General features: G+C 44.5%; 1 protein-coding gene across 2 annotated transcripts in view; it reads left to right on the plus strand.

Annotated features, from left to right (window-relative positions):
• CAMKMT (calmodulin-lysine N-methyltransferase) overlaps nt 1–2372 on the plus strand; it is a 439963-nt gene extending 437591 nt beyond the window's left edge. For both annotated transcript variants that reach the window (XM_027555153.1, XM_027555152.1), the window contains one exon: nt 1791–2372. In XM_027555153.1, the coding sequence (XP_027410954.1) occupies nt 1791–1868 (78 nt within the window). In that variant the 3' untranslated portion in view covers nt 1869–2372. The remainder of the gene's footprint in view (nt 1–1790) is intronic.
• The last annotated feature ends 24546 nt before the right edge of the window (nt 2373–26918 follow it).

Below are 26918 nucleotides of genomic sequence, written 5' to 3' on the forward strand. Positions count from 1 at the left end.
GTAACAGACTAGATTCAGAAATGATCTGGGGTGTGGGGCTGCCTTGAGGGTTTTCAGCTCTTTTCTGTGTCGTTGTGTGAAGGGCTCACAGTCCACACAGGGCTGGCCCCTGGCCCCTTCTAGCTAGGAAGCCCCCGCTTTGGCCTCCAGAGGTCAGCATAGAATCCAAGTTAAAAGTGATTTCTAACCCATATTTACCAAAGAATTATTTATCCCACATATTACCTCAGGGACTTTATAAAGAGCTCATTTGAGTCTCTGTATATTAGTGCATTGTGAGTGAGTAGGTCAGCTGACTCACGCTGAGTAATCAACTTTCCCTTATCCCCAATCCCAGAGGAAGAATTTAGCTAGCTTGGCCCCCTCTTCCCTCTGTAAAATATTTCAGTGAGCTCCTTCTATCACTAGGGCAACTGGCAACAAAGGTATTTACGGTTGGTAGGTCCAGTCATAGTGGGTTTGTTTTGGGAAGTTTGGGAAGCCATTTTGGGGGTATTTTTTTAAAATTAAAGAGTGATGTATGTTTAGCATTAACGCTATCGTGACTTTGGTGGCAACAAAAGTCAGTTAGGATCTTTCTAAATAGACAACTAACTATCTGTAAGAAGAGCAAATGCCATCAAAGAAAACAGAATGAAGTGACTTCAGCAATTGTACCATCATCAGTTCTTGGGCAAATGGACTAGAAAGTAGAGACCAGGCTGGCTTTATGTTCCCCAGTGAAAAAGGAAAAACAGGATCATTTCTGTTGTCCTTAATAGTGAGGCACATCACAGTTTGGAAATATGATTTAGATGAAACGTGCCCTTTAGAAAGATTCCAGTTAATGTGTCCCAGACCGGTGAATGCAGGAAAGTGTGCTGGAGCCATTCATTTAGATTCAGGAGAGGGCAAGGTGGGATGTTTGTCTGATTTGAAACAAAGGAATTGGTTCCATGTAAAATGAAAAGAAATACTTATTTCTGATCCTTATAAATTCAAAAATAAATTCACAGTTAGCTCCAAAACACCAGCTTCAAAAATAACAAATTTGTCTTTATAAACAGCAACGTATTATTTGCTAGAATAAATATAAATACGACTCTCAAAATTATTCTACCTGAATGAGGGAAAATGTACTTTAGATTTGAGAACTCTGATTGGACTTTTAAATCTATCAAGGGAAGGCCCTCAGAACTTTACCTGAGTAGTATTCAAAGCTTGCTGCTCTAATTGTTGGAATATGTTTTCCTCCTTGGCGACAACAATTTTTGAATTACTTATCATTAATATTAAAAGCCCTAGGAAGCAGCTGGAAAGCCTTTGAAATGTCTTCAGCTCCACCAGCCTGTCCCTTGTGCCCAGGTGTGCCACAGGCTCTAAATGATCTGAACTGCCTGCCAGCCTGATTCCTGGGGCACTGGCAGGGGACAGAGGGTGGGCAGGAGCAGAAACTTCCAGGCCAAATGGCTGATCTGGTGAAGATGAGTGAGTCCCCAGCTGTCCCTGTGCTGAAGTGTCTCAGAGTCCACAGAGGTTACAAAAGAAGCCTGGCTATTTATAAAAACAAAACAAAACAAAACACCCTATCCCTACCAAAATAATAATAATAATAATTTCTAACTCAACCCATAGTATTGTCTTGTTACTGCCACTGAGGACCACTTTGAGTTGTTTTTTTTGTGTGTGGTTTATTTTTCCAGAACAATGTTTTTAGATAAGAAGTCTTCCTTTTACTCAACATTACAATTGACTAGTGAAAATTCCTGTTCTAAGTCTCTTTATCTTTTTTTCTCTATTATTGTTTTCAGTTGAAAAAGGAAAACCAGGATGTCTATGAAGAAAATCTTCATTTCCCGCTTCTGCTTATTTTAACCAAAGATGGATAGAAGCTTAAACAGCTCTAAAGATGAAGAAAACATCAAGTGCACAGGCAATACTTTCACAAAAACAGAAATCTGTAATGGGTATAATATGCAGCAAGCTGTTGGCTCCCTGAGATTTTTAAACCCCCAGGACTTGGGCCCCTACCACCTCTGAGACATTCCATGTGTGGGTTATGGGGTCCACCTGCTCACCCACGTGACTCTTCAGCCATCCTAGACTCCTCTTTTTTCCATCTGCTTGTTGCTCTTTCTGCACCAAACCTATGTCTTTAAATATGTATAAGCAGCCTATGTGAGATTTGAATGGGACTTGTAAGCCACCCAAATAATTTTCCCTCTCAGAATTTCTTTTGGTGATTCATATCCCACCCCACCCCACCCTCCTTTAGAAAATATCCTGGTCTTTGTTGTATTTTTTAGTGATGGTCGTTTTTCATCTGCCAAACCAGCAAACATGATGATTCTTTCCTGGTTAAAAAAAATAAATAAATCAAATCTTTCAGATCACCCTCAAATTAATTATATTAAATCTGCCATCTTTCTCTCCCCCCACCCCCCCCCCCGCCTTTTTTTAATGGCTGTCTCTCTCACCCATTCTCTTTTTCCTTTTAAACAGGATGTTTTTTTTCCCTATAGATGTATAAGAAATGACTACATCAGCCCAAAGCCTCATAGACTGACCGTTTGTCCTCTGGACACAATAGCGTGGCCAGCCCTCTGCTCCTCCTCTCCAATTATGTGTGATTAGTCTCAATGTGTTGTGTCAAGAAGGAGGAGTGTGCTGAGTGCTTATTATCTGTTTAGGTACAAGAAGAGCACATTTAGGCTCTGACTATGAATGAAAAGTGAGCCTTTATCAGGGCTCAAATCTACTGCTGTTCTCCAGGCCTCGTTCAAAACAGGTCCTTCCCAGGGAAATTTTTGAATAAATGCTTGCTAAAACAAGGTGGCAACCAGGGCGAGCTTTTAAAAACTCAGTCACACAATTATCCGATTGAAAGTAAGTATATATGGTTCTATGCGGTGATGCAAGTGGATGGTAAACATTTAGTAGGTGCTACCTAGGATTAAGAGAGAATGACTTTTCTGCAGGGAACCCAAGCTTCTCCTTGCCTGGTGCATCCCCACGATGCTCTAATGCCTTTTGTGGAAATTCAGATGTTTATCTGTAAGGAATCATCTGTACCCACTCTGACAGTAATGTCAGTAGTAGGCTAGCCATATAGGGATACTCCTGTCTTTAGTAGAGGCAAAGCATGTATTTAGCATGATACAATTAAAGTGAGAGGTGAGACACCGTGGGGGAGGGGGAGCGAGTCCTTTTGCATGTTAAACAAACTTAGCTGTCATAAAAACAGCGACTCTCAAATGTCTTCTCTGCTCACTTCTATCATCAAACAAATTTTTCACCATCAGTTTGCATGTCCTTGTATTCACCACTTTTTCTGCTCCATTAGAGCACCTAGATGGATCTCGGAAGGCATAGGTCAAGTCGCAGTTAGATCATACATTTCTTTCTCACAAAAACTTGAATTGCAATGCCAAGTGATGGGCTAACATCACAATAACAGCAATTTATTCCTCTTTGGATAAAACAGCAGTCTATTCTCAGTGCTAGATAAAGACCAGGGCAATGCAAACCAGCCATTTAGCTGAGTAGTTCATAGTGGCAGCTCTCCTTTGGCGACTGTATAGGTTGCACACTGGCTTCACATTTTCTTGTTTAAAAATTAGAATTTGGAATGTTTTAAAAGGCAACGCAGGTAGTTTATAGTGGTGAAAATACAGAGAAATGATTTCTTCTGAAAAACCTGCAACTAAATTTGCCAGACAAAGGAAACCAATCCCTGCAATAGCATCTAAGATAGTCTATTCTTATTTTTTTTCTCATAAAATATAGAACAGCAGAACCACAAGACTATTTCCATTTTTTTTCTCATGAAAATACATGAATTGGCAAGAATTCCACTTACATTTGTGTGTTGTGGGTGTAGAAATCCAGTGTTTATTTCACTGGAAGAAACTGTATTTTAAAAAGTGAACTAGTAGTGCGTTTTTTTTCTTAATATCTGAGAATGGTAGAGTACAGTTACCTAAGCTTGAGACAGGGTGTGAGAATTGAGCTATTGCTGCCCAAAGACATCGAGTAAAGAAATACGCACATTAAGTGATTAAAACTTAGACAATCTTTTGTAAAACGTTAAGGGTCTCATAGATTGTCTTTTAATGGGACCCTCACTTGAAGATATTACTGATTCAGGCTCTTTGGAAGTTTGTAAGAAACTAACATTGTGTAATATTGACTAGTTTAAAAGTATTCTTACTTTCTCAGATTTTGGTGAAAAGCCAGTATTGAGAGGGAGAAAAGATATAGCTACTTTACACAGTTCGTCCATTTACATTTCTTTAAAACTTTATGATTAAGAATTATTTCTCTGCATCAGTACTGGGTTGCATAATTGCAATTGAAATACCACATTCTGTAATTGTCTGTGTAATTGTGCATGTGTTTGTTTCAAAACAAAGCCTGTCTTTGCAATTTTAAGAATTATTATGATATTCCTGTTCCCGGTGTACCTATATCTTCTGAGAAAACGCACTAATCTCCTTTGTCATACTAAGTAGATTTGGTTAGATGTAAGAATGTTTCTAATATCGCCCGTGGTCAGTTCTGAAGCAGTGATATGAACAGCCACATACAAGTTGGTTATAAGAAATTTATTTTATTTTATAGCAAGACATATGCTGTGAATTGGGATAAAAGTGCTAGAAAAGACTGCCTAAGAGGCTGATGCTATTTTGTATAAATCGTGTATTTTGTTGGCTTTTTGACTGAGCATGAAAATGTAACTTCCATTAGGGAAGGGTAATTTAGGTGCTCAGTATTCAGCAGAAAACTTGTCGGGCCATAAAAGCTTTTCTGGCTGGTTCCTCGGGTGTTTTCAGAGAGGAGCTGCCCACCCCTTGCTGATTTTCCCTTTGGCTTCAGTATGGGCTGAATTTACCACTGCATACCTGTTGAATCAATTTGGGGGATCCAGCAGTTAACTGAGTGAATGGAAGGATTAGTGGCCTTCTGGAGCCCTATTTCAACAGCCAGGTGTCTTTCCTAAACTAGTTAACTGCTTTTGACAGTTGGAGAACCTGGTTTTAATACCACAAGTAGGAGATTGTTGCGGTGGGGAGGGGGGGCGGGGGGAGGTGCGTTCCTTCTCTCCATCTACAAATGTGGGGCATGCCTTCTCCTAAGGGTTAGATTTCTTCTTCTTCTTCATTTTTAATAGGAGTGGACTGTCCCCTTGCCTCAACCCAGCTTCCATGGAGTCTTTGTGCTTAAGCAGCCTTTGACTTCTTTCCAGTCTATGCCAAGCAATTGGGTGGCATTGTCCAGCAGGACCCATTCACTGGGCTTGGGGAGGGGGCAGGATACTCACACAGGAGACGGAGTCATGTGTACGTAGACACAGACAAACACATACACACACCCACAGGGAAGATAGAGCTGTTTAGACCCTCGATCTGGGCTCCAGATTCCAGATACACTCCCTACCCCAGATCAAAAATCTCCTGAGTTCAGACTGTTCGAAATATATAACTGGATAGAGTGTAGCCCAGAGAGGAAAAATTGATTTGAAAGTCAGATTGGGTCTCCTTAGAAACTGAATTTGGACAGAGGGCAAATATGTTTTTCCTGAATGGACTATTTCCAAATTAAGAAGGAGCCCATTGGTGTTTAACAACCATTACGCCTGAAATGCCACGTTTAATTCTCAGATTTTGTTTTACCCAGAGACCTTACTGCCCAGGCTGTGACTAAATGCTCACTCACTGTGTTCTCTGCCCTGGAAGTCTGTTCATTTGGAGTCTATATTTTGCCTTTTTTGTCCCCCCGACTTTTCAATTAATACATTTTTTAATAGATAAACAGATCATACTGTGACTTTTAAAATGTCAACAAGCTTGTAAACAGAAATGTAATAAAATGGCTAATAGGAGATTCAATAGTTAATAGAGGGCCTGAAGTGTGAGCAAATACAGTAGCTGTATATTGGAAACTGTGCAAGTGAAGATGGCTTTAGTATTGCAAACTGAGGAAGAAAATTGTTTTTAATTAGCACCTTCATAAGAACTGCTGATTAATACTGTTTTGTTTGGTGAAAAGCTTTCAGCTGAGTAATTTGTACAGCCATTACAACAGTTTTGTTAGAGCGGGACTCCTGTTGTTAAACACAAACAGCAGATGATAATGGTGGAAGATGAGTTTGTCATGTAACAATTTACCTTATTGAAAAAAGCTTTATATTAAACCCAATACAGTAGGTACCAGCAGAAATCACATATTTTAAATCCTTCCAAAATTGCAGTGTGCCATGCTTGTATTTTTTTTTCAGGGACTAGAAGCAGATTTTATATCATTTATAAAATTATATACACAATTTAAAGATGGTGTAGCGTGGACAGACCACTTTCTCAGCAGCAGTTTACATCAGAACGGCAAAGTGGCCGGGTATTCAAACACTTTCTAACTACACAAAGCAGGTTGGAAAATGGAATCCTAATTAAATAATGTTACTCAGATGTAAATGTGCATTGGGACAGGATGTAGGGAAATAAGAATTAGTGTTTCTGCGCTAGGTGGGTTTATCACACATAGGATCTTTAAAAAAAAAAACAAAAAACTCTTTCCCAAGGAAAGTTTAATTAACCTTTTTTTTTTTTTTCCCCTGGAGGTGTTTTTAAGCAATCAGGGAAAGGAGTGCCCATTCAATGAGACCTAACCAAGGAATAAGAGGCTGGTTTCAGTGGACTCCATCAAAAGGATAGTGTCCTAGCCAGAAACATGGGAACTTTTTTTTTCTTTTTAAATAAAATGCAATGGCAAAGCATATTTGCATTAAAATATTACACTAACCCAGGCTGGTAAGAACTGTAAATTATTGGAGTGGTGTTATAGAGCATGAGTTCTTTTTTTTATTTTTTTTAAGACAGGCCTTTGGGGTAATAACAAGGGTTGAGGCTCACGACAGTGCCAAATAAGCGTTAGACAGCATAATAGTCCGCAAAGAAAGCCACAGAGCACTAATGTGAAGGAAGAGCTGTCCACCACATGCAGCAAAAATCACCAAAGGTCATTTTATGGTAGCAATTGTGACATAAAATTGGTGGTCATGCTACATGTCTAATACTCAGCACAGCTTTATAAATGATGGGCCCCTAGCGATGGCTGTCATTAAGTGCTTTCATCATAATAAACTTTAAACTGTTGGCTTTATGAATCGCCAGCTAGCTTCAGCTGTTCGGTGGACGGAGCTTGCAGTGCCTTAAGTGTGGCAAGATCTATTAGGAATTGCAACCATGTTTCAAGCGTACTTGGCTTCCCCACTCCTGGGGTGATTGCTGCCTATTAAACGACGTCTGGGAAGATTTTCCTCCGGCAATCTCTGATCAAGAGCTTTTTTGGGCTTTGACCTGCATTTCCTTCAAGACTTTCTCTGAGGAGTTTTCTAAGAGCAAAACTCCAGAGGATTTATAGCCACTTCTGATTAATACCTTTCCAGTTTTTTCTAGCAACGCTCCCACTGTTGCATAGAGAAAAGCTTTCATTGTTCCTGAGGTGCTTATTTGTGACCTTTTCTCTGCTTCCTGATTCCCTCTAACCGTGTTCTCTCAGCGAAAATCCTCGGGGTGGAACCAAGACAGTCGGTGAAGTTGTTACAGCTGGAGAGACAGAGGACGAAAGAGAGGGAGGCTTTTATATTTTTAAAGAATTACATGCAGAGCAGCCCGGGCCCGCCCATTTAAATACCCGCCGTGACGTCACGGGCCGCCCGCCGGACCCGAGGCATCCCTAATGAGCCCTCGGTGTAAACCGAGCCGACACGTAAAGATTTCATGATTCGAATTACACTTTCATTAACCTTTAGCTTAGGAAGTCTTTTAGCTTCCATAAATCTTACAGTGGCTTACCGTCTGTCCTACTGATGTGAATAATAGATGTTTAGGGAAATCGCTCTTTAAAAACCCAGGGTATTTAATTTACAAGGGCTAAATACATATTTCAGAATCACTCGGCAAGAACTTTAATTACTTCTTGTTGCTTTTTGTAACTTGGAGGTCTCCCCCGCCCATTCCCCATCCCCGCTTCAGTTCTCTTCTGCTTGACTCAGATGTTTTTGAGATGGAGAAAGCTTTCAATGTCTAAGTCTCTGCCTTAATACTCTTTATTAGTCTTTTAAGCCAAGTAATGTCCTCAAGATAGTTCGGGGATGTCTCAGGTGTGGACCATTACACAATTAAATTAGCAAACCTGAGGGATTGGATTAGGACTCAGCGGGGGACACCTGGGGATGCCAGGGCCCAGCCGAGTTTTCGACTAGCAGGGTTCTGGCCATGAATAAATAGTGAGGGTCAGCTCGCTAGGTAGACTCAGTCACAAACTTGTCTTACCAGATAAAGTGTTGCAGATTAAACTATTTTACCCCCCTGGGAGCAGGTCTCTGTGGCCGTAGGAGTGTATAGGAAAACCATCAGCCGATGTGTCAAGTGGAAGGGAAAACTGAAGTCGAAGGATTCGTGGCTTTTCACATACAAAGGCATCCTCCCATCCCTCCTGGCCAGCCAGCGAAGGATGGACAAGTGCACCTGGAGGCTACTGCCCAGGTGCAAGGGGTGGGTGTGGGGCAAGCTGCAGAATGCCCCAGAACAAAGACACCTCCAGGGGCCTCCTCGGAGGTCACCCGCTGCCTCCAGGGCAGATTAAGGAGGACTGGAGATGGCGCTTGGAGGAAATGGTGCTGTTCTTTGGGAAATCAATTCGTCCCACCCTTAATAGGGTGTTTTGCCCTCCCTCTTTGGGAGTTCCAGGCAATGGGCTTCCAGGTCTCTACGGTTCTGAAAGAGGCGGCCCCTTTGCCAGCCCGTGTTCCTTCAAACAGCCCAGGCCCCACAAGAATCTCTTCTGCTCTCTGCCACGTTTCCTTTCCCTTTTCTCCCTCTTTCAGGCTCTCCCGCCCCTCTCTATACCCAAGCTCCTTTCATAATGAGGCTGGAAGTGGAACTTTCCCCCACTCCCTTACTTTGAGATTTCTTTTTTCCCAGTGACCTGGGCTGCACTTTACCCCCACTCCCTGCCTGCCAATCTCCTCAGGGTTAGGGCCTTTCTCTATCCATTCTTTCAGGTTCCCCCTCCTTGAGAGCTCCAGGAGGCCAGGCCTTCCAGAATCTGATCTCCTTCCAACACTGCAGCCCCCCTGAGGAGGAAGGAAGAAGCCTCCTCCGAATGAATGGCCGGTAAGGAGGTTTTTAATTTGTCTGGAGCTCCAAGAAAAAAGCCTCTGAGCTGCGGCCCTCCCTCACCTCGTTTGGAAGCCCCCAGGCCTTCCTGGTGGCCACTGTCACCTCTCCATCCCAGGCCAGGTCCACGGGCAGAATGGGTGGAGGAGTCTGAGCATACTGGTTGGTTGTGTGAGGTTCGCCTCTGGGATTTAGAAGGGCTTTGTCAGTTAGATTCTATTTTGTGATTGTTTGCTGGCTACCGATGTGAGAAATTTGGAACCTGGGCAGGGTCTGAAAGTGAGCTCAGCCCATGGCGATCGTGATTTGCAGTCAGCCTTCTGATGGCCAAGCTCTCCTTGAGCTTGGGGGAAATGTCACCGTGCTGTCCCCGACACAGTCCATTTAAAGACAGTCCATTTAAAAGCTTTGCCCACCTGACCTGTGGTTTCACCTCCAGGTGCATTAGCCTTCATTCCCTTTACAGGCTTTATTTTTAGGAGCAGAGGCCACAGCCCCGACCAGCCTATGTTTTGAGTGGAAGGCTGAGGCTCGCTCTCTCTCTCTCTCTATTCTTGGCCAAGCTGTTTATATAAGCAGCATCTCAGGATGCCAGGAGACAGCAGAATGAAGCCGCTCACAGCTCCCAAGTAACCCATGTCTTTGCTGTCTGCCCAGCTATTCCTACTCAGCCCACTTCAGGTTGTGGGGGACCACCAGGCTGAGTGACAAAGGTTTAAGGGGCTCCAGCTTGCCTTCCTCCTTGCTGTCAGTGTTTTGGCCTCACCTCACAATCAGGTTACTCCTAAGCCCTACTTCTGTTACCTAGTACAAGATCCTGTATCCTGCACAGTGTGGTCAAACAATATTGAAACAAAGTTTGGAGCAGAGAGAGTTTTATTGAAGGGCCACACAGAATAAATGAGCCCCCAAACCCAAACTGCCCCAAAGATTTCAGTAAAGCATTTTTAAAGGCAAAGTGAGGGAGAGGAGTGATTGGTTGTTGCAGACTTCTTGGTGTAGGAATGCTTTGTTCTTGCAGCTGTCCATGCAGGTCAAGTCACCATATTCCTGTGAACCTCCATCAAGATAAATATTCTTTTTTCTGCAACTATTTATCTTTATATGAACAGAAAAGTGTTATACCCTTAAAGGTTAGAGAGCCTTGAGAATAGGCTAGCCAGTATATTTCAGGCTAAAGGCAACAGTCTTAAAGCAAAAGCAATAAAATACAAAGGTTAAAGTAAAAGAGACAGATCTAATATGGAATCAGATTTGTTCTTCCCTATTACATTTTCATCCTCCCTCCCTCACCCCCAACCGACTAGATAAACCATAGGGTGGTTTCATATTCTTAATATAAATATGATACTGAAGGGATTTATCTGACTGTGCCCTTATGGTTGAAAAATAAATGGCAGCGATATTTGGCAGCTCCTCCCCATCAAGAAATGGAATCTATTTCTCCACCCCTTGGTTCTGAATTTATGTTGGCTTACTTTAGCCAATGAGATGTTCATAAACATGAGTATAGCAGAGGTTTGAAAATCACTTGCACATTGGGGTTTTCTCTTGGAACCCAAATACTATGTGAAAAAGTCCAAGCTATCCTGCTATACACTGAAGACATGTGACCCACTCACCCCCATCATTCCAGCCCTGTGAGCAAAGGCGTCCAGGACCAAACAGTCCCTGGCCAACTCAGTTGCTCATTATGGCATGCAAGCAAGCCTGGTGAGACCAACCCGAATGGCTCACAGACTCATGAGCTAATAAAGGATAGTTTTAAGCAACTAAGTGAGTTCAGGAGCAGTTTGTTGCAGTAGACAGCTGATACAACCTTGAGCTTTCCTCTCTGATGAACTTTTCTGCGTCCCTTAAGCATATCTTGAGGTACTAAAACTTTTGAGATAATGCTTTGCCTAAAACATGTTGAGTTACATAGTGACTAATATTGTAAAAAGACAAAAATAGGATTCAGGTCCCACAGGCCTCTCACCCTTAAGAAAAATCCCTCACAGGCTCCTGGGAGAGAACACAGAGAAAATGGGCTGCAAGAAGAAGTACAATGGATCCAGAATAACTAGGTTCTAGCCTGGGCTTCCCCAGTAACAAACTGGTGATTTTAGGCAAACTACTTGATCTCTCTGGACATGTGTTTTCCTGTTTGAACTAGATAATTTCCCATTTCATGCTAAATTCTAAAGTAGTCAAGATAAAAACATTCCATCATCAATCAGGGTCAGAGATTTTGATTGCCTCAGGGAATAAGAATTCTCTGATACTACCAGGAAATAGTTGTCCCACCTTAGCTTGTCCCTAGAGAATAGTAGTTCTCGGAAGACTTTCTTTTGTGAGTTCTAGAATGACCCAGCTGTTTCACCTTGCTCTGCCCCAGGCTGGTTGTGAGGGGAGTGCTGCCTCAGTCACCAGTGTAGGGAGAAGAGGAACAGTGGGGGTCTGAGTACCTCCATGTTTATTCACTTATAAATATTTTTGTGTGCCATCACCCTTTTAGCTGCTGGGGATCTAATAGTGAAAAAGAAAGACCCCCGTGACATGCTGGGGCCTAGTCAGAAAGACAAAACCGCTGTCCACATGAGTGACTTGCATTGTAAATAATAAATGTGGCAGTGCAATTATAAAATAAATTATAGTGAGTTCAGTGGAAAACATATAGGGTGCTATTGGTAGAGAGTAATAGCCTACCTCAGACAGGCTGGTGGGAAAAAGCCTCTCTGAGCGGTCTTGGTTGAGAAAAGGAGCCATCACACAGACAGATGACAGGGGGTCCAAGGGGTTTAGGTGGCCTGAAGCTTGTGGAGGCTGAGGATGAATGCAAGGTCAGCGTGTCATAGAGGCCTTATGAGGAGGGGCATGAGATGGCCAAGAGCCAACTTGTGCAGGATTTAGTAAGACTGGATTTTATTTGGAGTCTGATGAGCAGTCATTGAACGGTTTGGAGTTATGAGAATGATATAGCCAGAGCGACATTTTTTAAAAGATCAGTCTGAATGCTGGGTGGGGAGTAGTTTCAAGGGAGTGGAGATTCCAGTGAGGGGGCTCCGGTAATGTGGTCCTGGTGAAAGAAAGCAGCCATGTGGGCAGGGGACGTGAATGACAATGGGGGAAAGAGGAGCAAACTGACTCAAAGTGTGTGTGTGATGTAGAATGGACAGGATTTGCTCGTGGCTTCCTCATAAAATTGCAAGAGGTCAACCTAAAAGTCGGAACCTTCTGCTCTGGGAATGTAAGCCCTTTCCCTTAATCTACCTTACCCTCCCCCATGAGGCCTGGGATGTGGGAGGCGTGAGGGCGACAAACTGGGAGAGGATGGCGACTCACTCTCCTCCACTTCCAGCTTCATGGTCTGCACATTTATGGGCACCTGGAAATGGGGGAGGTCCTTCATATCCTGATGACTTCTTGAGCCCCCACATTGCCTGGCATCTTCTTATTCTCTCAGAGCAGGAGGTGGTGTCAGTAGCTAGACTGGACAGGGCTGTAGGATAGGAAATAGATTCCTTATTGTGGCCATAACCTCTAGCCTTTCAGTCGTATTGTTTTTTCTGGGATCTGCACACTTGGGAATATTCAGGGGAAGACCCGAGGTGGGGTCAGAGATTGGCCTCTGTCCTGGTCCTGAGGCCCCATTGAGCTCCACAAATGCAGAGCAAATAATTGCCTGCTGCTGCTGCTAAATCACTTCAGTCGTGTCCGACTCTGTGTGACCCCATAGACGGCAGCCCACCAGGCTCCCCCGTCCCTGGGATTCTCCAGGCAAGAACACTGGAGTGGGTTGCCATTTCCTTCTCCAATGCATGAAAATGAAAAGTGAAAGTGAAGTCGCTGAGTCTTGTCCGACTCTCAGCAACCCCATAGACTATAGCCCACCAGGCTCCTCCATCCACGGGATTTTCCAAGTGAGAGTATTGGAGTGGGGTGCCATTGCCTTCTCCACAAGTAATTGTCTAGGAGGCAAGATTTAAGGAGCAGAGGAAAGTTCTCAGGTAGGAAAGAAACATGTTGCTAATACCGAAATTCCACCAAAGACCGCCTTCTGAACTCCAGGCAGGGGTCATTGTCAGAATCAGGCTCCTCTGGGAGAAGGGATGTTCTGGTCCTGGGTGTGAAAGATCTGAAGTGAGGCCTGAAAGGGGGAGGGGATGTAGAGCAGGTGGTAAGAGAGAGGAGGGAACCTAGAGGAGGAAAAGGGGCCCAAGACCAGAGGAAAGAGTGGAAATGGGGGAATCCAAGTGTCAGAAGCCACTCATCAGCTTCACAAGGTTACCTGAGCCAGGAGGGCCGTCCTGATTAAGCAGTGCACGCACCTGATGGCATGTCCACCTTGTGCAGGGGAACTGGAGCACTAGGCAGGTGGGGTCCCTGCCCACATGGTGCTTATAAACTCAGAAGGGAGACAGAGCCTGTCCTCAAGTGCAGCACATCCATGGAGAAGGACTGGCTAAGGATTGTTAGAGATCGGCAGAAGGAGCAAGTACCTTTTGAAAGAGAGGGCAGGGTTTATATTAGGCCACAACAGTCCTGGCAGGAGGAGGAAAGGCCCTACCAGGAGCATGAAGCTCATGAAGATTTCAGGAAATGTAGACTTGCAGGAAATGCAGGAATGTGAGTTAAATGAGGTAAAGAGTCATTGGTTCACTCGTCCTAACAGGTGAATGGCACTCAGGGGAGAGTCGTGAACTAGAGCGACTAATTCTGTGATCCCACGGAGCGGCATTCAGTGGAGGGGGAGAGGCAAACTACATATGCACAAACCCGACCAGTTCAAATCAGGAGAGATGTGGTGAAGACAGTAAAATACACTGATATTTTAGAAAGTGAGTGGGCCTTCTTTAGATATAAGGTCAGGGAAGTTCTCCTGAAGGAGGCACCACTTTAGTTGTAATGAAAAAGCCAGCCTTTGGAGACTGGAAGAAAGAGCAGTGAAAGCAGAGGTAATAGCAAGTGCAAAGGCCCCAAGGCAGGACCAAGCGTGCAGAATGCAGGTGCATGGGGCATGTCGGGTGAGCAGAGAATGACACGAGGGGTGTGCAGGACCTTGTAGGCCCAGAGAGGAAGCCAGGACCACCGGAGGAGTGACATGGTCTTGGCTTCTCTGTTTAGAAGCTCACTCCGGCTGCTGAGGAGGCTGGGGGATTCAGGAAAGGAAGTTGGAAGTTCGTCAGAAGATGTAATAGACAGGAGGTGGACAGGTGAAGGGAGAACACGGAGACAGCTGAGGGCTGGATAGTGAGGAATGAGCATCTGTTCAGCGTAGAGGGCTGGACTTTATGCAGGAGAAGTGGGGGCATCGGGACTGCTGGCCTGATGTGGCCTTTCCAAGGACCTGGCGTGAAAGCATTCCTATACTGGCGGATGCAGACATGGAAGGAGAATCCCAGGTCTGTCTTTGTAGCGTGTGCCAAGTGCAGGACCTCACTGAGGGCTCTGACACAGGAGCCTGGCCCTACTGATGGGCCCTGAGAGCCCCAGGGCCAGTGCATTGACCCACGAGAGCAGGGGTAGTGCCTCATTCACGAGGCAGCCTAACACCAGGCACATAGTAGGTGATGGAAAAGGGAGGCCAGAGAAAGGAGGCTGGGCAAGAGCCAGCCTGGGACATCTCTCTGGCCCCATCTCAACCCTCTTTTCTGGGCTGCACTCAGGAATTGGCAGAAATGTCACAAACCTCCCAAAAAATACCTCTAAAAGTTATCCTCAGAGATCACATTTTCTATTAATACAATCGTGGGACTAAAGGACAGAAAGCCCCTAATGAGGACTGGATGGACCCAAAGGGAAACGGTAGAAGCAACTTAAGTGCTTACTGTGCCCCAGGCCTTTTGTTAAGGGCTTTCTGTATATCATCTCACTTTATCTTCACAACAATCCTCTGACATTGTTACTGTTATCATCCCTCTTGTTACAGACGAGGAGAGTGAGACTTAGGTGAAATTAAGGAGAGGGCAGTTGGCTGCCTGCCCATCCCTGCCCTTGTACCATTTCCCCTGAGGAAATGGTGTGCCCAGAGGAGCCCTGGCCACCACTCTGCCTGGGATTCCTCCTACCTGGAGGAAAGGCACCCCAAGAAAGACGGCTCACTGGTTAATTTGAATGCATAGGAGAAGAAGGGTGGCATTGCCAGTGTGTGGTTGTTAAAGACTGTAGAGTTGTGGAAGCCAAGCAACGGTTGAAAGCTGAGTCTGAGCAAGGGGCTCTGAGCTCTGGGACGCTTGTGATTTGACCAGATGCCAGGCAGTCCACTCCTCCAGTGTGGACACATCCGGGCCCCCACTCCAGAGAGACTGGGGGTCAGCTGCCCATCAAAAGTTGTGTGCCAGACTGTGTATGCATATGTGTGTGATTTCCTGGATTTTAGGCTCTGGCTGCCCAGGACTCCAAGTGGTAGAAATGGTTGGTTGGTCCTAGTGGCCAGTCTCTAAAATCACTTTAAATGCTTCCTTTGCCTTAGGACTTGATTGCTAACCCCCAGGATGCATGTAGGGAATTTAGTTAGATGGTGTCCAGCACTGTGGCCCTGACAGCTACTCCAGCTCAACTGGGCTGAGGTTAAGCTCAAGGGCCACCAGGTCAGCAAAGGCCAGGTAAATCTTTCTCTGGGTCCTCTTTGCTTCCCCACTGGCAAGGCAGAAAGTGAGCTCTTGACAGATCAAGTGTGCCGGGGTGAGAATTCATCCCCTCCCACTGTGATTAAGCTGCTTCTGATCATCCCCACCAGAGGCAAAGAAGATGAAAATGAAGGAAAACTGAAGAGAGGCGGAAAGGCCAGCACATAGCCTGGTTGGCATTGATGACCATCTCTGGGAGGACAAAACAAAGATGGGTGGTCTTCCCCAGGAAGCCAGAGGTGAAAAGGAGACCAAGAGTTAGCTGATGTGCTATGAGTAGGGACAAGAAAATTGTACAGATGATCCACAGAGAAATTATTCTGGGATAATTCTGACTCTTAGCACAAAGGAGCCCACACACAACTCTGTCTCTTGGGTGCCTGTTGCCTCGCTGCCTGGTTGCCAGGTAGAGGGGGAGGGTGGAGAAAACTCCTTTTCCATACAGTGCTTTTGAGCGTCACTGCAGCCATTAAAAAAAAAAAAAACAAAAAAGAATCGAGCCTAGTTAAACATATATCTCTATCTTAGAGAACCCCTGAAGAAGAAAAGGAGGAACTTAGGCAGGGTTCGAGGCAGCACACTGTTCCCTGAGGATCTATGGTCTCAGCTGTGGATCCTGAGCACTTGGGGTGGGGAGGGTGATCATCCCAAAGGTCTCTGTTACTTGCAAGGCTCAGGACAGACAGATTTTCGCTTGCTTGCTCACTTCAGTCATGTCCAACTCTTTGCAACGCTGTGGACTCTAGCCCTCCAGGCTCCTCTGTCCATGGGATTCTCCAGGCAAGAATACTGGAGTGGGTTGCCTTGCCCTTCTACAGGGGATCTTCCTGACCCAGTGATTGAACCCAAGTCTCCTGTGCTAGCAGATGGGTTCTCTGCCACTAGTGCCAAGATTTTATCTGGGAAGATTTTATATGACTGCTAATCTGATTAGATGGTTGGATGGCATCACTGACTCCATGGACATGAACTTGGGCAAACTCCGGGAGATAGTGAGGGATAGGGAGGCCTGGCGTGCTGCAGTCCATGAGGTTGGCAAAGAGTCAGACACAACTTAGTGACTAAACAAAAATCTGATCAGCATTCACTTCTGGAATTTTTAGGAATAAACAGTTTTAGGAGTAAACAACATTCTTTGAGGTCAATGTTAGATTTAGATTTTTTTTTCTATCTTTGATGGTGGCAGCAATAACTACTAACCTGACATCTACAACTCAAGTTTCTATCTTAGGTTTTCGATCAAGGGGGTCTCCAGAAAGGGGCTGAGGGGAGAGAGGTGTTTACTTAGCTCCTTCCATCCCAAATTAAATATTCAAATGAGAGTTTATTCAGAGGCATTGTTGAGGCTTCAGCTTTAATTTAATGGAAAGGCATTGTCCCCTGAAAAAAGGTTTCATTAGGCCAGCCAGCACACCATTCCCATCTGGAGAAAACAATCTGGGTGAAGCCTACCCATCATAATCCCCTCTTCAGCTTTATGGTGACAAAAGACTCTTAATACAGAAAATGTTCCGAGGGAGGAGAAACACTTCCCAAACAAGCGATCTCTCCTTCCAGGCCAGGTAACAAAGGGTTCGGAGGAATTTGGTGGGGCCTCCTGGCCACCTGCCGGCTAAGCCCATGGTCAGTAGATTAACTGCAGCTCTGACTGACTGACTGGAAAGGCAAGTTACATGGCAGAGCAAACAAAATTCACACTGTCCTTTACACATGGTAATCCCAAATTTAATAAGAGCCTCACTGTTGGGAAACCAGAGGCGAAAAGGTAGCTGAGGTGTGGGGCTCCATTGTTCCCAGCCAGGTATGTCGCCATTGGTTCTGGGCAGCCTCTGGACCCCCACCCCCTGCGGGGGACTACGGCTTCAACTAAGAAAGTTCCTCCTGGCCCTTGGGTATGTTGGCTGTTTGCCCTCCTTCCAAGCTTCAGGGACCTTGTCTGGAGATGAGTCATAACTTTGTCTGTTCCAAAGTCCCTATTGAAGCTGGTGTGGTCAGAAGGCCATGTGAGCCTCAAGTCCTGAGGGCTACACTGGAATCCTCCTCCCTGACCATGGAGCTCTCCATGAACAGATCTGAGGCTTCAGACAAGTGCCCACGGAAGCCTGTGATTCAGGCCCTGGTCAGTGCTGACGAGGGCCTCATGAGTTATCAGACCTCTGAGGTGGAGCATGTGTGGGGTTGCACTCTGGTCACCCTGTGGGTTATTTGTCAATTAGCTGAAGGAGTGTTTCTCCTCAGGGTAACTTCATAATGATTCACTTGCTCAAGAGAGATTTCTTGAGCACCTGCTATATGCCAGTTTGTGCTCAAGGGCCTAGGACATCAAAGTGAACAGAAAAGAGATATTTGTGGTCTTGCTTCACAAATATTACAGACTGAGATAAATGCTGTAAAGGGGAGAGAAGTTGCTCCATGACCCCATATGATGGAGGAATTTGAAGTCAGGGACAATAGAGAAGGTTTTCTGAGGAAACGGTGCTGGAGCTGAGATCTGAGGGTTATGAAGGGTGAAGTGAGGATGAAGGGGAGCCTGTGGTATTGTAGAGCATGCAGAGCCTCTCAGGCCCTATGATAAGGGGAGAGGATGGTGCCCAAGGAAGGGTTGTTCTCATTCTATCTTCTGGGCACCTCAAACCTATATAGAAAGAAAGCTGGGGAAACAGGCTCTGGCTTATATGGACCATGGTAAGAGTGAGGGCCAGGAGATGCTGAACATCTGGGAATAACTCCTGGGGAGACTCTAAACTTCAGGTGAGTCTCCTGGCTTAGGGGCACCAAGCTGTAGAAAGATGGAGGAATTAAGATGATAAAAAAGTAAAATTAAGAAAATAAAAATTTCTTAATCTTCTTGTAGTTCCAGTTGGTGCACCCAGGACATACCTTTGCCTCCTATCTTTCCAAAATTTTGTTAGGGTTTTAGAATTCCAAGAAGATGTAAATTTGTTATATTAAAGAAGGAAGGTAGAGGCCACCAACATATAAGAGATATAAGCAAATATGTCAGGTATACAAGGAGAAGTTTTCAGAGGAACCAGCTGAAGGAAACCACACACAGAATAAGAGGCAACAGAGGAGACAGGAGACAGGTTTACCCAGAAAATCTCAGAAAGGTTCAGGGAAGCCCACTGAAGCAAGGTGGATGCACAACTGCATAGTAATTCCACACCATCTGTCATTCTTTTGAATTTGACATTGAAAGATACCCAAGGAGGCATATGTGAAGAGTAAGGAGAGAACTACCAGTATAAAGGAAATATATGAAAATAAGCAGAAAACTCTCACTCCTGGAGAAACAGGATTCAGGAAACAGAAGATGACTTTAAAATTTTTTAGAATTCTCAGGGTTGGGAAGATAATACATTCTAAAACTGGGATTTTGAGAAGAAGAATGAAAGAAGCTCTTGAAAACTAAAGTCAAGTGATGAAATAAACTGTTCTGTGGAAGGACTAGAAAGTGGTTGAAATCTCACCAAGCATTGAATAGAAAGATAGGAAAATAAAATGAAAGAGAAAAGTAAAAGAGAAGAATAATCCTAACTAATAGTTATCTAGAAAGAAAAAAGCAAAAATTAAAAAGGAGAAAATTAGCAAAGAAAGTACAGTAGAAGTTTCCCTGGGCTGAAGAAAGACTATCCCATTGAGACAGCTACTGAGTGTCCAGAACAGTGACTGCACAAAATGGACAGCTAGATGCATCCTGGCCAAATTTAAGTGCTGAGTATAAACAGTGGATTGTAAAAGGCTCAGAGAGCAAGATCAAATTCCTACAAATGAACAGGAATCAGAATGGTGTCCGACTTCTCAGCAACACTAGAGCCAGAATATAATGGAGTTGTGTCTTCAAAACTCTGAAGGAAAATTATTTTCAGTTTAGGATCCTATATGTAAACCCTCAGTCAAGTGGAGGATAACATAAGCGTTTTTAGGAAAAAACAAGAATAGATAAAGTTTGTCTCCAACACACCCCTTCTTAGGAAGTTACTTGAGGCTAGATTTCAGTAACACTAGGACCTAAGATAGAAGAAAGAAGAAAAGCTGGGATGTAACCTACAAGAGCAATAAAAAGAATTTTCCAGATGTCAGGTGCACAGCAGCTTGGACCACAACAGCCCACATTGGAGCAGCATCCCAGAAGACCCCAAGAAAGAAGGATAAAGGCAGTTCTCAAGAGATTAAAGAATATAACTGATAGATTTAAAACAAGAGTATGATAATGGTAAATAATGCAAGAAAAAAGAAAGGCAACTGGAAACCCCAAGGGAAAATTGGTCTTAAAAAAATCAAGATCTGAATTATGAAACAAACTAAAAGTGACATGAAATTAAGAAATGATGAAGTGTAAGGAATGAAACCCATTTGACTTGGTGTTGGACATGTTCTCCTTGACACTGAGTTGAAAGGCAAGAAGTGTAATCCCAGCGTTATTACTGTATTTACATAAAACTACATAAGAATAACAAGTAAATACAATCCATTTCCCATTTGAAGAGTCAACCTTTAGATAAAGCCTGGAAGACTAGGTTGTGTCCTAGCAGGACAGAACAAAAGTTCAACAACCTTATTAATGTGAAAGTGCGAGTATTGTGGCAGAAGATAGGACTTGGAAAAAGAAAGAAAAATAGCCGAAAGGTTAGGAAATCAGTAACGATGTTGTTCAGTCTCTGTTGTGTCTGACTCTTCGCTACCCCGTAGACTGGAGCACACCAGGCTTCCCTGTCCTTCACCATCCTCTGGAGCTTGCTCAAACTCATGTCCATTGAGTTGGTGATGCCATCCAACCATCTCAGTAACAATATTTTAATTTAAAAGTAGGCAGTCAAGGGGCTTCCTGGTGGCTCAGTGGTAAATAATCCACCTACAATGCAGGCGATGCAGGAGACATGGTTTTGATCCCTGGGTCGGAAAGATCCCCTGGAGGAAGAAATGGCACCTACTCCAGCATTCTTGCCAGGAGAATCCCACTGACAGAGGAGCCTGGTGGGCTGTGGTCCATGGGGTTGCAAAGATTCGGACACAACGAAAGCAACTCAGCACAGCACAGGCAGTCAAAGGGCACTGCTGAAAGATGATGGATCAACAAATACAGGTTTAAGCATTTTGTTGAAGTTACAAAGGCAAACGGTAGAAAAATGGAATAGAATATACATATTGAACATTCACCTTTCACACTCGGAATTCCAGACAGCACCTAATGAGTTGGTAAAGGAAGAAATAGAGATACAAATACATTAGAGGTATGATGTATATACCTCTACACATTATATGGGGGAATCCACCTAATGTCAGAAAAATTACAATATTATGCAATATTTGGAGCTATTTATTCATTTTTTATCTGAAATTCAAATTTAATGGGGCATCCTGTACTTCCCCTCCACCCCAATTTGGCAAGCCTCGATCCATTGGGAAAACTAAAACTCAAACAGCTCAGAGAGGTTGCCTCCGAGAAGTGGACTGATGGTGGAAGAAGCTATAGTGTTTTTATCATGAACACATGTGTGACATTTGATTTGTAACCACATCTATGCATTATTTTGATAAGAATAAAAAATACTTCAAATATGTTCAGTACATTCAGTAAATCTATTACTTGAATGCATAGGAAGAGGCATGTACTTTTATTAATAGCAAATCAGTGCTCTTCTACCCCCACTGAGTAAATTCAAGCAAGTATTTAAAGAATATTGGCTTGAGATGTTCGTATTATAAATATTGTAGATATTGATATTTTAAACATGTCAGACACCTACAGGTCTTGGGTACTTGGACCAAGTATGGCCAGATGCTATGGGTCCCTGAGCTTTAGGAACTTGGAATTTCATTGAAGACACAAGATATACATTGTGTGCAGAACAGCTAACCCTCCAAGAGAGGTTGGCTTCCCTTATTAGAAGCCAAATGATAAAAAAAATAAGCGGTAGGTCCTAAATGCTACAGGAGCTCAGCTGAGAGAATAGACTAAGGCCTGACATGATAGTGATGAAGATGGTCCTTACAGGAGGAGTAGGGACTTGGGAAAGGAAGAGGTAGGAATTTCAGTGCTTGCTTCTAAAATCTTGGTTTTGAACTCCACCTCAAATGAGCAGGGGCTTCCCTGTGGCTCAGCTGGTAAAGAATCCACCTGCAATGCGGGAGACCTGGGTTTGATCCCTGGGTTAAGAAGATCCCCTAGAGAAGGGAAAGGCTGCCCACTCCAATATTCTGGCCTGGAGAATTCCATGGACTAGTCCATGGGGCTGCAAAGAGTTGGACATGACTGAGCGACTTCACTCACACAAGCAGATGTCTGTCCCCCAGCACTTCTAAATGTACCCTAAGAAGCATTTCTTTTTTGTGGGTCCCCAAACCTTAGATGGGCTTTCAAAGAGATGAAGCAATAGTCAAAAGATAATTGGGAACCACTGCTCTGGCTGTCTAGCAAACCTTGGCCAGAAATCTTCATGCTTTGGCAGGCTGGGAGGACAAGGTTAAATCCTCAGGAGAGGTTCCTCTTCTGATAACTAAATGCAAGGTGTTGACCTTGTTTGGATCCTAATTTGTGAAACCATCTGTAAAAGTCCACTTGTAAGACAAATGAGACAATTAAACCTTGGCTCAGTATTTGATGATATTAAAAACTATTAATACTATAGATGTTTTATGTGATAATGGAATTATGATTATGTTTTTTAAAGATCCTTTATCTTTTAGAAATATACTCTGAAATATTTAGAGGTGAAACTATGATATGTGAGATTTGCCTCATATGGGGTGAGGGTTATGTGGTGGGGGTTGGAGAGTGGGGAAGGCTGAAACAATATTGGCTATAAATTGATAATGGTAGATTCTGAATGACAGGCCCATGGAGGTTCACTGCACTTTAGTATATGCTTGAAATTTTCAGTAATGAAATTCCTCACATAACATTCCTTGCTCTCTCAATAGACAGGGTAATACTACCTTAGACTTATTTAACATGTCCAGTATACCTTTACATCAAATAACTCTTTGATCCCTACAATAACCCAGTTGGGCAGTTAGAAACTGTTGCTGATGACAAAATAGAAAAGGACAAAGCGGCCTTCGACTTGGAGAGATCTTTCCCCTCTCTCCTGAGTTTAGGCAGCATAGAAGCCACCTTCCTCATGTCATGCGATGAAAGTACCCCCTTGGCTCATTTGTTCAATGTACAGCTGCTGAACATCTGCTGTTTGTCACACTTTCATGGGGCTGCCAGAAAGAGAGAATAGACATATTCCCCACTTCAAGTTCCTCAGATACTTTCCCAAAATCAGATGTAATATTTCTCCCTCAATCTTGAGGTCCTTTAGCTGGAAACTCTGGAAACTAAGGAGGTAGAAACCACAAGTGGGGAATACACCACTGCTCTGACAACACCCAAGAGCTTTCTAGCCCATCCGGGAAGACTGGATCACAAGACAGGGTTCCTGGTGACTCAGATACCCGCAACTCCTGTTCTTCCCTCTAGGGAAAGAGCCAGCCCAGCAGGGAACCCCGGCCTGGGGCCAGAGCATCTTCCCATAACCTTTGCCACAGGCCCCCAAAGAAGAAGCCTGAGCACCCCCTAAGCCTGCCCCTGTCTACAGCCAGAAGAGCCAGGATCTGAGACCAGGCAACCTGACAGACAGCTGCCTCCCACTGCAATGGTGCCGGCTCCCCCGTCAGCCACTCTCCCTTCCCTCAGATGCCCGCCTCTCCCCTTCCTCAGCTAGGCTTCGTCCCACAGCACCACAAGCACAAGCCTCTCCAGGTGTCTCTCTTCCTCAGACAGCTTCCTGTCAGCCAGGCATTTTTTATGGTATCTCCTCAGCATTCTGTCTCAAGCCACCCCCATCCTTTCTTCTCCCCGTGGGGCTGAAACAACCACTGCCGAGGTCTCTGGGGACTAGACTGCAGAGGACCCATCCACAATGGGCTAAATGCTGAGGCGGCCACTTTCCGGGTTCCGGCTTCCCCAGTTTGCTCCCTGCTGCTCTAGCCCTCCTGGTTGTACCCCTTCTGCTTCCTCTGTCTTCTCAGTCAGTACCTCCCCTTCCTCCCTCAGGCTGCTCAAGGATTTCAATGGCCTGGCTCCTCAGGACTCACTCCAGAAGATCCTCCCCAACTGGAGGGCTCTGTCCCTCTTCTCAGCCATGCTGGTCTCTTCCTTCAACTTAGCCTGGGCCAACTCACTGCGTTGGGACAGCCATACCCAAGTCAGTCCCCTTCCCGCAGCTGTTCTTGTTTCTCTTCCTGGATCCTGAATTTTATTAATTTTTACTTTTTAGCTGTGCCACATGGCACATGGGTTCTTAGTTCTCCACCAAGGTTTGAACCCGTGCTCCCTGCATTAGAAGCACAAAGTCTCAACCACTGGACCACCAGGGAAGTCCCCTGGATCCTGCATTTCAAATTTGAGGAGGGTTTATTGAGCATTTATTATATGCTAGGAACTGTGCTAAATACTTACATGCCTTATTACATTTCATCTGCCAAACAATCAGGCGAGGACTATTAGAGAGGTTACCAAGTTTCCTGGGGTGGTAGAGCCAATATTTAAACCTGGCAGTTTGTCTCTCCAGAGAGAGCTGAAGACTGGGTTAAGTGAATAGCAATTATGTTATGAATAGAACCACCTCTGGACATAAAGTGATCCAAGTTCTACTTCCAGCTTTGCCTGGAAACAAATGTGCAATGATGGGCAAATCATTTAACCTCTCTGAGCTTGTATTATATGTGACATTAGCCATCATTAATGTAATTTTTAGAATAAATGGTCTCTTCCATCAAAAGTCTATGATTTAGAATGTAGGATGCGTTAGAACTTTTAGCATCATTGTTAATATAGCCAAGATTTTCATGTTTAGACATTAGGAAGTAAGGGCTTTGTATTTTTATTTATTTGAAGAAAAATTTATTGGAGTATAATTGCTTTACAATGCTGTGTTAGTTTCTGCTGTACAACAAAGGGGGCTTTTTAATATGACCAAAAAAATCCCCCCACGTGTATAGTAATTCACTCTTTTCAAAACACATGAATGTAGAGTCTCAATAGGACCTCAGAATTCTGGGAAGTCAGTCATAAAAATACATTTGAACAGCTCTTCACAGTGATCAATGCATTTTCGCTCATTTCGGCCCTGCCCTACGGTGTGAGGTGGGCGGGACAGGTAGGCAATGTACCCAATCAGAGGTGAGGAACCTTCGCTCTGCCGTAATAGGTGACTTGCTCAAGGTCATATGTTAATAGGTAGTGGAAACAGCAGTGAAACTGAAGGATCCTAATTCCCAGTCTAGAAATCTTTCCAGAAAGACATCTCTCTGTGTTCTGCAGAGTACTTTGTGCTTGTACATATGTTGGGTCCTCCACAGACCGGAACCTGAACTTGGTGTAGAAGTCTCCAGATGGCAGAAAGATCTCTCCTGTAAGCAAGGACATAACCTGTCTTTATGGAGACCAACATACCCATCTCCACGTGATTGTGGGTTTTTAGGATCACTGCTACAATACAGAGGTTGAAAAAGAAGAGGGCTCTGGAATGAGAGAAACCCTGGTTCTCATCCTCACCTTGGGAAAATCGCTTAAAATTGTTTAAACCCCTCTCAAAAATGGGGATGAGGATAACCACCTTGTAGGGGAGCCGTCAGAATTTCCAATAACAGGCAGAGACATCAGGAGGCACTCGATAAATGTTAGCAGTGTTAGAAAAAGAAAAAGAAAAGGCTCTTTTCTCCAAAAGGCCAGCATGGCAGACAGACCCAGCTTCTGGTTTCACTTGTTTCTCCAGGATGCTGGCTCCGAGAAAGGCAGCAAGCAAAGCAGACAGGTGACTTTAAGTCATGAAACATATATTCTCACCTTGGGCACTTGCTGTTTTTAATGACTAAAATTTTTCCCCCTGATACAGCCATCATTTAGCAAATACCAGGGCTAGTTATTAATTTAAAAACATGTTCAGCCTGTGCTTACAGAAACTGCCATTTCCCCCCTCGGGAATGAGTTTTTAGTTATGTTTTTAAAATTAGCTGGCGCTTGAATTTCATTTTCCATCCAAGCTTGCCTGTTATCTGTAAGGTCACAGAAACACGTAGGCGGTGGACAGTCCAATCCTAGATATTAGGCTCTTGGAATTAAAAGCCGAAATAAGTAAATAAAGAGAGAATGCCCAGGGATTTTTTTTTTCCCCCAGAGCAGAGAGCCGGTCCCCAGCCAGCGGCAAGAGCCAGTTTTCCTCCTTAAGTGGCTCTTCCCTTACATTGGAGGTGAAGCCTGAGGAAGAGGAGGAAAAAAGGCCTGTGACCTATATCGTCAAGGTCTGCTTCTCCTCCGCTCTGCAACAGGAAGGAATCAGAATGCATTCTGGAGGAAGAAGAAAAACCCAAGTGCTGATTGTCCCTTTAAGCCATTCCAATCACAGGCTCGCAGTTAAAATAATGCTCACCTACTGCGCTTCCAACTGGGCCATCTACCTTTTTCGCTGGCGGGGTCATGCCCAGTCAAGCCTGATGAGGCTGCCGCGGGCCCCGAGAGCTCGCTGCAGGCCGGCTACACCTGTTTATCACCAAGTCTCTTCATTTCCCCTCCCCTCCTCCCCGCTTGAAAAGAAGCATTAATTAAACCGGTAAACAAGCCGGCTCCCATTCTAAATCAGGGCTGCAGGCAACGGAGAGATAACTTGGGCTCCGGAGAAGAGGGATTTTCTGTTAATTTATGGAATCCACCGTCTCTCTCCGAGCAGCCTGTTCCCCGCTTAACGGGGAAATTGAAGCAGACAGCCTTTGTCTAAACACTTCTTTTGCCCAGAATATCTTAATTTTTCTATTTGAATGTTTAATAAGGTTTGGGGGTGCCGCTGCTGCTTTTTAAATTTTTAATGGTGCAGGCATTTGGGTGTTATCATTTGGCTCGTGGTTGCAGGGTGTCCGTCCTCCTGGGGCGTGGAGGGAAGGACCAGGTTTTGTTTTTTTTTTTTCCCCCAAGCTAGGCTCCGACGGCCAGCGAAAGAAGGAGGCTGGGGTTTTGGGGAAGTTTAGGGGGGTCCCGGAAGTCAGGGCAGCCCAGCAACACTATGCCTACCTACCCTTTTTTCTTGTATGGTCCTCAATGCCCTGGGTTCCTGCAGACGACCCGGGAACGCGGCCCGGGCCCCGGTGAGCGCTGTCTTTCTCT

This window comes from Bos indicus x Bos taurus, chromosome 11 (genome assembly GCF_003369695.1).
Source record: "Bos indicus x Bos taurus breed Angus x Brahman F1 hybrid chromosome 11, Bos_hybrid_MaternalHap_v2.0, whole genome shotgun sequence".
NCBI classification, from domain to species: Eukaryota; Metazoa; Chordata; class Mammalia; order Artiodactyla; family Bovidae; genus Bos; species Bos indicus x Bos taurus.